The sequence below is a fragment of the Coenobita brevimanus genome, chromosome 41, assembly GCF_032717465.1.
Source record: "Coenobita brevimanus isolate Jiangsu-jjx chromosome 41, ASM3271746v2, whole genome shotgun sequence".
Taxonomy (NCBI): Eukaryota; Metazoa; Arthropoda; class Malacostraca; order Decapoda; family Coenobitidae; genus Coenobita; species Coenobita brevimanus.
Genome location: NC_136994.1, coordinates 16,025,463 through 16,038,035, shown reverse-complemented (window position 1 = coordinate 16,038,035; position 12,573 = coordinate 16,025,463). Strand labels below are relative to the sequence as shown.

The window sequence follows — 12,573 nt, the reverse complement described above, 5'->3', positions numbered from 1 at the left end:
CACACACACACACACACACACACACACACACACACACACACACACACACACACACACACACACACACACACACACACACACACACACACACACACACACACACACACACACACACACACACACACACACACACACACACACACACACACACACACACACACACACACACACACACACACACACACACACACACACACACACACACACACTTTACTAATAGTTAAAGAATTTACTAAAAATGCATAAAGTAGCTATTTGTATATAATTGTATTAAAACATGTCAGAATTGATGATAGGGTATATGAATGTAATGAGCAGGAGTACAGTATATATATGTTGGAGTATATGCATATAATTTTAATTTACTCAAGCTTTTTATATAGAGAGAGATTGGTCAGTTGTTATGGTTCACATCTGCTAGCCTTGTGTGCTGTAATGTGTGTGTCAAGAGTGTGTATGTGGTCTCTCTGAAGGACTTGTAATATAAGTTGTTGAGGGAGAGTGGGAAGGAGGGAGATATGATGTATGAGAATTGGAAATTTTAGTCACCAAGTACAATGACTTTTTGTTCATATATATCATGCCACCACTAGACTTTTTCTTTCCTTATTATTATTTTAACTTTGGGTGGATTTTCAGTAGTGATGGGTAATGAAGGCTATGTCTAACCCATACAGAAAAAGTCTCCCCTAAACTGAATTTTGATATAGAGATAATGCAAGTCAGATATATACAAGTCATAGCACAGATCATATATACAAGGCCTTCTCAGACTGAAGGTTTTTTTGGGGGGAGGAGAAGGATGCAGTTTGTAGTAAGTGAGATTGTCATGGTAACAAGATTGAGGTGAATTGTAGTGGTTTGAAGTGAAGGATTATGTTGGTCAGAGAAGGTTATTTGGAGAATGAGAGGAGGTGGTGGTGGTGGTGGTGATGGTGTGAGAGTGAGGTAGAGAATTATATAGGGAGTTTAACAAGGTGATAGTAAGGTTAGGTGCTGAGATAATGGGATTGGGAAGAGTGTGGGTGTTGGAGCCAGGAAGGGTGGAGGTATATGTGGAAGAGAAAGTTTGAAGGATGTATGGTTGGGGGAGAGAGAGTCTGAAAATGGTAGATTTAAAGGAATTGCAATAAAAGAAAGAGAAGGACTTACAGAAGGGATATGGATGACAGGAAGGGGTAAGAGTTAAAGTGAGGAAATGTGAAAGGAGGTGGAGACAGGTAGGATGCAGGAGGGACAAGAGAAGGAAGAGTAATAGAATGAGAAGTGGAATGGGGAAGGAAGGATTGGGTGAAGGGAGAATGGAAAGCAGGGGAGGGAGGTGGAAGTGACGGGGAAAGAGAGTAGGGACGGGATGGTAATATGGAGGAGGGGAGAGATGGGGGGGAATGGGAAAAGGGGAGAGTAGGAATAGGGGAGGGAGGGAAATGTAAAGAGGAGCAAGAGTGGGGAGTTGAAGGAGGGGAGAGATAGGGAAGGAGTGGAGGGGATGGGAGAGTGAAGGGGAGTGGGTGGTAGTGTGGTCACATAGCTGATCTTGACCTACTTCTCCCTCATTATCTGTTTTTCCTGCTCTACATCCAAGTTACAGTCTATTGTTCTCATGATTTAACTGCACTAGCTCACACTTGTTAGGTTTACCATATTTATTTATTGTACTTCTGGCTCTTTTTTTGTGAACCTGATAGATTGTGTTCGTTCTGCTTGTACAGTAGTCTTTAAATACCAGTCTTGAATAGGTGAATCTGATAAGTTTTGTCAAGGATGGTGATTGTAATGTTGCCAGGCTGTGTCCATTTTTTATATATATATTTTTATTGGGACTTTTTATTAATGAAATTTGACAAATATCCTATTAACTTCTTTAACAGGGGAACTTAATTTTTTTAGTTTATTCTTGCTGTTACCTGGCTATTTCATTCATCTTAGGAGGGATTTTTTTGAATATTGGAGTTTATATAATATCCTTCTATAACATTTTTATTGCCAGGGTGCTCTTTTAAGCTGAATGTGATAATCAAGTATGCTGTAGTAAGTAAAAAAAAAATGGGCTGAAAATGGTATCTCCAATTTTACTGTGATTTTTGTGTTGCATTTTTCCTGCCAAGAGATGATTATATTGGACTTATTAATAGTAGTAAAGGGTTATGAGGGATATATATAGTACCCTTGTAGTTTAAAACCAAGCTGAATAGAATGGTCTGGAAGTAGCAGAAATAAACTAAAAAAAAAAAAAAAATGTCATTAAATTCAAGATGTTGGTCATTATTTTAGTCCAGTTCTCTTTACTCATTTATCACTATATTTTCTCCACTTTAACTAGGCCTAAAATTATCATATCTGTCTTGAATGGTGTGTTGATAACAAGATTAACACAAGAATATAATGCAAGTCATGAAGAACATGATGGAAAGGATGGAGAACTGCAATATTAGTCTTAGTTTGCCTTTAAACAATAGTAAATAAGCTCTAAAAGGAAAACAAATCTCTGCCATTAATGTACAGTTAGCATACTTCTTATCTTGTGGTATATTTTTTTCCATTTTACAGTTTATGAAGTGGTAAGGTTGTGTGGTTAAAGGTCAAGGTCAAAGGAAAATAGTTTGGTGGTCATTTCGGCATACTGATTCTCTTTCCAATATTAGATAGAAGTTTAGGATCACCGTACTAAAGTCTTATATAATTGGAAAATGTAATAAGTTTTGAGAAGGTAATATTTTCATGTAGGAACTTTAATTAAACCTAAAGCAATTTCCATTTAGTATGTCAGTTAAAAAGATCAGTTACCATACTTTCACCTGTGAAATCTGAGCACATAATATTTATTCTGTTCTTACTGACTTCATATTATTATTTTATTTTGGTTAGGAGAGAGTTTACAAAATGCAGTGGCAGGTTAGATACAGTCTTCATCAACCCCTTCATTAATAGAGGTGCTTCTGAGGATAGTGAAATTGTTTAGTGGTTGCTAAAAGAAATAAGAATGTCACTGGACTGGAGTTGGTCAGTGGGATGGGCTAGATCCTGATATGCGGGTGGAAAATGTTGAATAGGGAACACAAACTTGAGAGTACTTCCATTCACACATCAGCCAGACCTTCAACATCATAACCCTGTCCCTCAAACCATACCATACTAGATACTGTAACCCTCAATTTTATTTTCCCTTTCACTATGATGGAATCTTTTGCAATTTATGTACTATCTCCAGACGATTTTACTTAGCATAGGAGAAAGCAGTCTAACTGACTGACTTTCAGTTACAGCCTTCATTACCCCCTTGATTATTGCAAATCACTATGGAGTAATGTGTCTGTTGCAAGAATAAAAAGATGCCACTATATGAAGAAAATGAACCCCTCTTTTTCATGGCTAGTAATTCCAAAACAGTACAGATCTTTATAACCCGCCACCGCCCTTCTCCCTCCTCCTCACCCTCCCACTCCATGTTCTTCTCCTTCCCATGTTTTCTCCTTTCCCTCTCCCTGGCTCATTTTCACTCTCCCCCTCCCTGGCTGTTTCTCCCTCCTTCCCACTCCCTCACTCTCTTAGCTTCCTTCCCTCTTCCTTATTCTCTCTACTTCCTTCCCCCTCCCTTGTTCTCTCTGCTTCCTTCCCCCTCCCATCCTCTCTTTACTTCCTCTCCCCTCCCTTGCTCTTCCTCCCTCCACCCCTTCACATGTGTTCTTTCGCCTCTCCTTGCCTCCTTGCTCTTCCTTGCCACCTCTTCCCCTACCCCATGTTCTTACCATCTTCTCCTCTTCAGTTCTTCTTCCGCACCTTCCCTTTCCTCCACTACATCTTCCTCTGCTCACTGTTACTCATTGTTCTTCCTTCCCCACCCTTGTTCTTTTTGCGTTTTCCCCATGCTTTTCCTCACATCTCTACTCTCATCCTCCCCCTTTCCCTCTTCCTCGTCCTCATCCCCCACTTCCCCCACTGTTGTCTTTGGTGTCACTTAGTAATTAGGTCTCACTTTCACCATCTCATTCATCACTATTGCTTACACTTTCCCTTCCCTCAGCTTTTGTTTCCAAAGGGCAGTTTGTAAGGGTTATGACTACTTTTGTTTCTGGTAAATATTTCACCCACATTTTTATTATTTTGTTTATACATTGATTTTGTTTACAGCATACCACCCTAGTATCTGTTTTCTGTGGGCGGTTTTGGGGAATGATGACAGCTTCTGGTGGCATTATTTATGTTAATTTTTGTTTTCATTGTTAGGACTTCTGTTGTTTTGCCATTTTTTTCGCTTTTGGTTTTCTTGATAGATTTAAGGTGCATATGATAAACTTAACTGGCTTTAGTTTCCAAGGAGGCAGTTTGTGTAGATTACAAATACTTCTGATGTAATTTTCATTAGTTTTTAATTTTTGTTTTAGGACTGCTGCTGTTGTTTTTGCCTTCTCGTATTTCTGCCCCCTTCCCCTTTTTTTATTATTGTTGTTTTTGTAATGCATTTATTTTGTTTATGGTACACTTCCCTAGCTCTTGTTTTCGGTAGGATATATTGTGTAGGGAAGGACTTTTATCATTTGTTTTTTTACATTTACAGTTCCATTTTCATTATTAAGGTATTGCAGATGGTATACTAGTCTTGTTATTGTTTTCTGCCTCTGTATATATTTTGTTCCCAGTACTCTATGGGGCTGGATAGTGACACATGTAACTCGTGTGGCTCATCTGCATGGTTATACAGTACATACTGTTCTGTATGTCCCTTATGTCAGCTCCTGTCCATTGAAAGATGATGGCAGACTGCAGGAGGAGAACTTCATCCTGCAGTCCACTGGGTTCACATTCAGATGAACCCAGGGCTACAACTACTATTACTATTAATTACTAACCACTGCTACTACTATTACTGACTACTACTACTGCTACAGTATGCTATCATTCTCAAGGCCTTTGCGCATTGGAGCTACTTCTGTATTTCATTATGTCTTGGGCATTCTGTTCACCCTTTTTCATCATTTCCCTCCAGTCTCTCTCTCTCTCTTTCTCTCTCTCTCTCTCTTCTTCTTTTTTTTTTTTTATGTGGGGGAGTTTGTTTGCAATATAACCGTTTTTCAGTTTTGCTTGTGTGGTGTTGCTGAAGTTTACAATCATTAGTTATTACATTTCATGCTTTATACTGTATTTTTCTGCATATGCATTTCCTCTCTTGTATATTTTTCACTATTTTTTACATTGTGTGTGTGTATGTATGTGTGTGTGTGTGTGTGTGTGTGTGTGTGTGTGTGTGTGTGTGTGTGTGTGTGTGTGTGATGATGGTCTTTCTTGTCAGGCAGTGTTTTAACTTCTTTATGTTCTTGTTTTTGTGTGTTCATTCCTTTCATCTGTGTATCACCCTGTGGATTGTATATTGCTTTATCTCCTCATTGTTGTTTACACTTTCTCTTAGCTCCAGTTACTCCCCCACTTGCCAGCACCCTTACCACTGTTCTCTCCTCCCCCTTCCTCCCTCCCTTCACTCTTTGCTTTATTTATCGTGCAGTACTCCTCCTCTCTCTTTCCCTCTTGCTCCCCTCCCCTCCTTTAATCTGTCTCTCTCTTTCCCTCTTGCTCCCCTCCCCTCCTTTTATCTGTCTGTCCATCTGTGTGTTGATGTGCCCATTTATCAGTGTCCTGAGTTTTGTATTTCCAACATATTTTCTTGACTTTTTGTGAGAGAGGGAGAAAGGGGGGGGGGGAGAATAAAGGAACACCACTGTGATCGAGAAAGAAGAGGGCAGTGACCAGGGATACATTAATTTTTATTCCTGCTACCACATTGTGTTTTACTCAGTTTAAGGAAGCCTTCTTGCTGTGAAGGGGTTAGAAAATTGATAGGGTCCATTGTCTCCACTACATTAATGTCTTTCATATTGTATTTGTACATCAACTGATGGACATTACATTATCATGTTTTGTTTAGGAGGGAGTTCATGGTGCTGAGGTTAGATATTGCCATTCATCAAATCATTCATTGCAAAAGGTATGCTGTAAGGTAAATAAAATAATCTTAACTCTTTGCAGGTACAAGAATAATATATAAAATCTATCTATCTATATACCTAGGCTGCTTCCCCCAAGGAAAGGGAATTGTATATTTAGGTTAACCACTGCATTACCAGGACTTCGCCAAGCTGAATAGAATTATCAGGCAGTAGAAATGATGAAAAGTTAATTTAGAAATCCATTATGTTAGTGGTGGGGTTGAGAAAAGGAGGAACACTAGAGGAGGCAGAAGGGATAGGAAGGGGAAAGATGACACATGATACAAGGGAGGAATGATGCACTCAGGATGTGGGCAGGAGGGGAGGCAAAGGAGGGAAGATGTAGCTGCAACAAATAGGATGAAGAGAGGGAGGCAGAAAAGTGCAAATACAGCAGATAAGAAGTTATTGGCAGAATCACCACCTTTATTAGTCTCATCATTCTCATCTTTACCCTGTATTCTTATATTCATCATCATCGTCATTAACACTTATCATTTTTTTCATCTTTAAGCTATATATCGTCATTGTATTCATGGTCTTCAGCATTAGCATCTTTATTCTGTATCTGTTATTGTTGCCATTTTATACTGTGTCATCATCATCATTCTCCTCACCAGCACCACCAACAGCAACAACACAACAACAACCAGCCATCACCCACCATCATAATCATCATCATCCCAACCAGTATAAAGTATGTTCCTGAAACTCATAATTTTGTAGCTTTGACTTTGAATAGTATGTGATAAGTGCACAGCTACCTTTCTGAGTTCTGTTTTGCATAAAGGGCCATTTGCTTATCAGTTTAGGAGGCACCATAGCACAATTTCCTTACTAGTTTACTTCTGTATAAAGAGAGTGAATAATTCATAGGTGGTGGTAGTCGTAGTAGTACCAGGGTCATTTGAATGTGAAGCCAGTGGACCCTAAACAGTTAAGTAAGCTCAAGAGTCTTCTACCAGATAAAGGTGAAGTTAATGTTATCAAATATGCAGGTGTTCTCTGTGCATTAGTATCCCTTGTGCAGCTGCATAATGAGTCAGATGCATTTCAGGTGTGAGTAATTTAAGTATGTAAATCTTTATCTGTATAAAATGAAGTTTGAAATGTATACCTTCAGTTACGCATATTTTGAGACAGTAGTATGTCATAGTATTAGTAGTAGTAGCAGTGGCAGGAGCAACAGTGGTGACAACCCCAGGCTTATCTGAAACATGAACACAGTGAGCTGCAGGCTGGCTGAAGTTGCCATCATCCTGCAGTCTGCCATTGCCCTTTTGGGGAATAGGAGGAAGTTGAGGGCTGTTGCATAACCAGACAGAGGAGCTTCCAGCTACATCAATGCCACCACATGGTGTCCCTTTCCGACAACCGAGAATACGTTCATAATTCATAAAAGTACAGTAACTTGTTTCTAATCCAGATACATCAAATAATTCCTGAGCATTTTGGTTGTACAATAGATGGTTTTTAGATGCATTGGTCAGTTGGTCAATAACAGTACCACTGAACATTTCTAATTGAGTGTCTTTTGATTCCAGATGGTTTGGTCAGGAGCAGCAATACAACATCCTGGTTATGGATCTGCTGGGACCATCTCTGGAGGACCTGTTCAACTTCTGCTCGCGCCGGTTCACCATGAAGACAGTGCTCATGCTGGCGGACCAAATGATTGGACGCATTGAGTTCATCCACAACAAAAACTTCATCCACAGAGACATCAAGCCAGGTCAGAATATGCTTGGGCTTGCCAACAGTTGTTTACCATGAACCAAGAGTGGGATTCTGTAACATATTGAGGGTTGATTCACCATCATAATTTTTTTTTTAGGAAGAACATAGCCTCTTCATTTTGTTAATTCTGCAAAAAGAGAAATCATAGTGATGAGAAAAGCTGTCTCCATTTTCTCTCTCTCTCTCTATTTTGTGTTTTGTATTTTGTTTATTTATTTGCAAGGACAAGGAAAGGAAAGTACAGAAGCTTCCTGCCTCTAGTCCCTTCTGCAAAAACAATTCTTTTAAAGTAATGACTGGGAATTAGTTGTAAATGTTCAAGAATCCCACCCCAGGAATTCCCAGTACACGTAAGCCATTAGCTTTGGGTTGGTCAGTCTCTCTCAGCCCCCCAGCCAGGTTGAACCAATAACTGAAATAGGGACCTTTAGTGTAAGTATGATAGTTTCATGTTGTTCAGGGGATGTTTGTTGGGTTTACCTCTTGTCAATCACGGTGAGGCTGTGAGAACAGCAAGTGTAGCAGGTAGTAAACTTTAGGAAGGGTTTAGAAAAAAGATTTAGTGTATGTGTGTGAGGATAAAAAGATTGTGGCTTGATGTTAATGACTATCATCTTCGGTAAGGTTATAAAGTCAGTCATTTGATAAGCTTCAGTCTTTCCATATAACCCACAGTAGTCAGCATTACATCCAGCTCCTTAACTGTACCACTGGGTGAGCAGGGACAAGGGAGAAACAAACTGTGACTTAGAATCTGTTGATATGTGAACGAAAGTAGATGAGAGTGAACCTGAGTGGATGAGCATCGGGTTGGGTGTGAGTGTGGGTGGAAGTGAGGTTAGGATTGAGGATAGAGTTGGGTAAGGGTAGGATTAGGGTGTGAGTGAAGATAGGATTGGATGTCAGTGAGACTAAGGTTAGGTTGTGGATGAGATAGGGATTGGTGTGGAAGTGGGTGATAAAATGCAGGTACAGGTTAGTAGGTTAGTATAGGGTTAGGATGTGGTGAGGATGAGTGTGAGTGAGGTTTAGCTTGGGTTAATGATGTAAGCGTGGGAATGAGTGTTACAAAGGAGGATGGGGATGAGGGTGAGATTGGGTTAAGGGTGTGCGTGAGAGTAGGATAGAATTTAGGAATTTCAGAATTTATTTTTTAAGTATTCCTACTACCACCAGATGACTTTAGCTTAGGAACACAAGATATTTCAAAGTGTAGGTGGTTTGATTCAGCTTACGAACAACATTTTTATATAGAAAGGTTGGACATAATCTTTTTTAACCCCTTCACTTCTAGATTGCTCTTCTAAGTTGAATAGAATCTTCTGGGAGAATCAGGCATAATGTAATATTGATATCCTCAGGCTGAAGGGTTGAATAGTTAGGGTGTGGATAAGATTTGAGATCGAAGTATAGTGGAATATTATCTGTATAGAGTTGTTCATAATATGGTTAGGATGTAGATGAGGGTAGGATTGGACTTTTCATTAAATTGTTATCTTTAAAGACTACCAGTAATAATGCACATGGATCCTACAATTCCAAGTAAGGGCTTAATCGTTTTTAAACCTTTACAGGGAAACCTGTGGGACCAAAAGGATTCACAATCATCTTGTTAATAAGGCTAGAGTGAGATTACTTCTCTTGTTGCACAGGTATTGCACAGAAGAATACAGTACATGTAACCAGTCACCTGAAACAAACTTCATTAGTAAATTTAAAGTCATGTCATGACCATGAAAATTAAAATTGTTTAGCATGACAAATTTTCATCCCTCTTTCCGCAGACAACTTCTTGATGGGCATCGGGCGACACTGCAACAAACTGTTTCTGATTGACTTTGGTCTTGCCAAGAAGTACAGAGACAATCGGTCGCGTGCCCACATACCGTACCGAGAGGATAAGAACCTAACTGGCACTGCACGTTATGCATCCATCAATGCTCACCTTGGCATTGAGCAGAGGTAAGCATCCCACTTCATGTTGGTTCAGGTCAAACTGAAACTAAATACTGTTCGCTGAACTGTGATAACAGGACAAATACATATCCCATAATCTTTCACTATTTGTGGATTCAGTTATTCATGGGTTAATAAACTATAAAGATGTATTTTGGGATTAATATCCCAAAATACACTTTAATCATCTAATTAAACTAGAATAAGATCTATTTTGGGATGATCTAACATTCTTGTGCAGTATTGTTAAATCATCTGAAACTGCACTTTAAACAAGTAGACTCTAATGTCTGATGATGCTTCAGAGAACTACAAAAGAGTTTTAGGCAGTCACATTTACTTAAAGCTGTAGAAGTCCATTTAGAAGGGCTTTATTTGTGGGGATTTGTATTCCCAAGCCCCTGCAGATAGTAGAGAACAGCTGTAGTCTCCTGCTTTGTCTAGTTTTTGAGAGTTAACATGTTTTCTTTTGCAGCCGGCGCGATGACATGGAAAGTTTGGGGTATGTGTTGATGTACTTCAACCGCGGGTCCCTCCCATGGCAGGGCTTAAAGGCTGCCACCAAGAAGCAGAAGTATGAGAAGATCAGTGAAAAGAAGATGTCCACTCCAGTTGAAAGTCTGTGTAAGGTGGGTGTCAGCCAGGTGCAGCATTTAACCTTCATCCCTGGACTAGTGTTGACCCAAATGTATTTCCTTCATAGCTATATACCAGTGCCTGATAAAAGTTACTTTGGCTAATTTTTAAACCCTTTACTCCAGGGTTTCACCTGACTACAAAATTATCTCTTATCAACCTAAATGTATTTCTTTGGTGTACTGGGGGGGGAAAAAAAAAAAAAAAAAAAAAGTTGCAGTAGTTAAGGTCTTCGCTAAGGTTTCATGACGTAAAATTGTCAGGTGTTGTAACGGTGTACGTTATTTCATGAGTGTGCCAGTAACGAGGAATGGTTGTATGTACATCTTGTCTACCAGTTGCTCAGTATGTATTGTGGTTAAAGCCCTGAATACTAGGGAAGACAAAAATGTGGAAGTGTTTGAAATTAATTGCTTCAACCCTAGGACCTATTTTTCCTTTTGTCCAGAAAATGACAGATGATTTTATTAATCTTGGGAAATCAGCCTTGCAGTGATGAAGTTAATGGTGACAGTATCTAACCCCTCCAGTTTGAAAGGCAACCTAAAGCTAAATGTAATAGTCAGCAGATAGAAAGATTAAAGTACAGTTATCATGCATAGGCTGAAGAGGGATCCTGGTAAGGTCATTATGTTGGATGAAATGGTTGGATACCGAGAAACTGCTGTGAGTAAATGAGTGAATTATAATGGTTAGCATGTACACTGATGACTAGGCAGCTGTTGTATTCACCTTCAGACCTAGTGTTATGGATCTTGAAGGGCAACTGATGCATTATAGATGTAGATGGAGTGTGGTAGAAAAGGCTGACCAAGATGTATTGCTATGTTTAGAGTGGTTGGTGAGAGCATGGTAGAGAAGATATAAAAATTGAAAGTAGAGGCTTTGAGTGGAGAGAAGATGGAAGGATGATTTGAGATGATCATACCAAGTGAATGATTGATGAGAACTTAATAAAGAGGATATTCAAATTGGAACTAATGAGGGAAATGGAAAGGAAGGAGCTGATAGAAGGATGATTTAGAGAGTTTTTGAATTGATAAGCCAAAGCATCCAGGAGGTTGAGAACTGTGTTTGAAATGAATGTTTAAGAACAGTTCTATCAATGTTTTGTAGTGAATGATTGATAAAAATTTTGGTATTAAGCCAGAATAATTAGCAGGGCCTGATTTTGTAAATTTTCAAACATGTATCTGTATTGTGGCCTATTGCTGAGAGTGTGACCAAGGATCCTTTCTATTGCTTTTTGGTGCCACACTTCAGAATTTAACAACAGGAAGGATGTAAATGAATAAAAAATTAGTAGCAGTCTGTTTACTTGCAGGTAACTTTCAGCAAGTACGGTAGGTGAACTTTATTGTAAGATATACTCTTAATTCACTTGAACTCTGACCAATATTTCTATCCCTGCATCATGAATGCATAGCTGTAACAAGAATTTAAAACTAGAATAGATACTAACCACAAAGAAATAGAATAGATAGGATGTTTGGCCATTGTAGTATCTTACTATCAGTGAACCATGTTAAATTTATTGGAAAGACAAAAATAATTCACTCTCATCTTAAATGTCAGGACCAACTGCCTAGCCTCGGGCTTCTACGCTCCTCATGGGGCAACGTAGGATTGGATGATGGATGGGTGGACAAAAATCTTCATGTAGTTAAGTGGGACACCTTACAATTAATGAACTCTTGTACCAACAGGGATTCCCAGCGGAGTTTGCGATGTACCTGAACTATTGCCGTGGGCTGAGGTTTGATGAGGCGCCTGATTACATGTACCTGCGGCAGTTGTTCCGCATCCTGTTCCGCACGCTGCACCATCAATATGACTACACTTTTGACTGGACCATGCTCAAGCAGAAGGCAGCCTCTACTGCTGCTGCTGTATCTGGAGCCACACAGCAGCCACCCACTGCCACGCAGGGCACACAGAAGCAGCTCTGAGGTGCTGCATCCATCCTGCCACAGGGTTTGTAACACTGGTTTCATGTTTACTTTTACATGGTTGTTAGGGGAAGTTTTGTTCACATATCGTTGGTCTTGATTTCATTTATGGTTTTACCTGAGATTGCATGAAGTCATTGTTTTGTCACTTGTATTGACATTCCTTTTATTGCCTTTAACTATCCAGTGAATTCTCTTGTACCACCTGCCAAGCTGATTTGCCATGTTCTTGCAATTCACACTGTGACAAATGTTTGAAAGAAGTTGTGTGGCAAAGAGAAAGGTTGAAGGGCATCTTTAAGAGGGGGGAGTTG

At 39.5% G+C, this 12,573-nt stretch overlaps 1 protein-coding gene across 1 annotated transcript in view; it reads left to right on the top strand.

The window, feature by feature from the left end:
* Positions 1-12,573, top strand: part of LOC145397485 (casein kinase I) — a 39,974-nt gene that overhangs the window by 23,120 nt on the left and 4,281 nt on the right. The window contains exons 3-6 of the mRNA XM_080270541.1: positions 7,526-7,713; positions 9,503-9,680; positions 10,150-10,303; positions 12,017-12,284. Of these exons, the coding sequence (XP_080126667.1) occupies positions 7,526-7,713; positions 9,503-9,680; positions 10,150-10,303; positions 12,017-12,259 (763 nt within the window). The 3' untranslated portion in view covers positions 12,260-12,284. The remainder of the gene's footprint in view (positions 1-7,525; positions 7,714-9,502; positions 9,681-10,149; positions 10,304-12,016; positions 12,285-12,573) is intronic.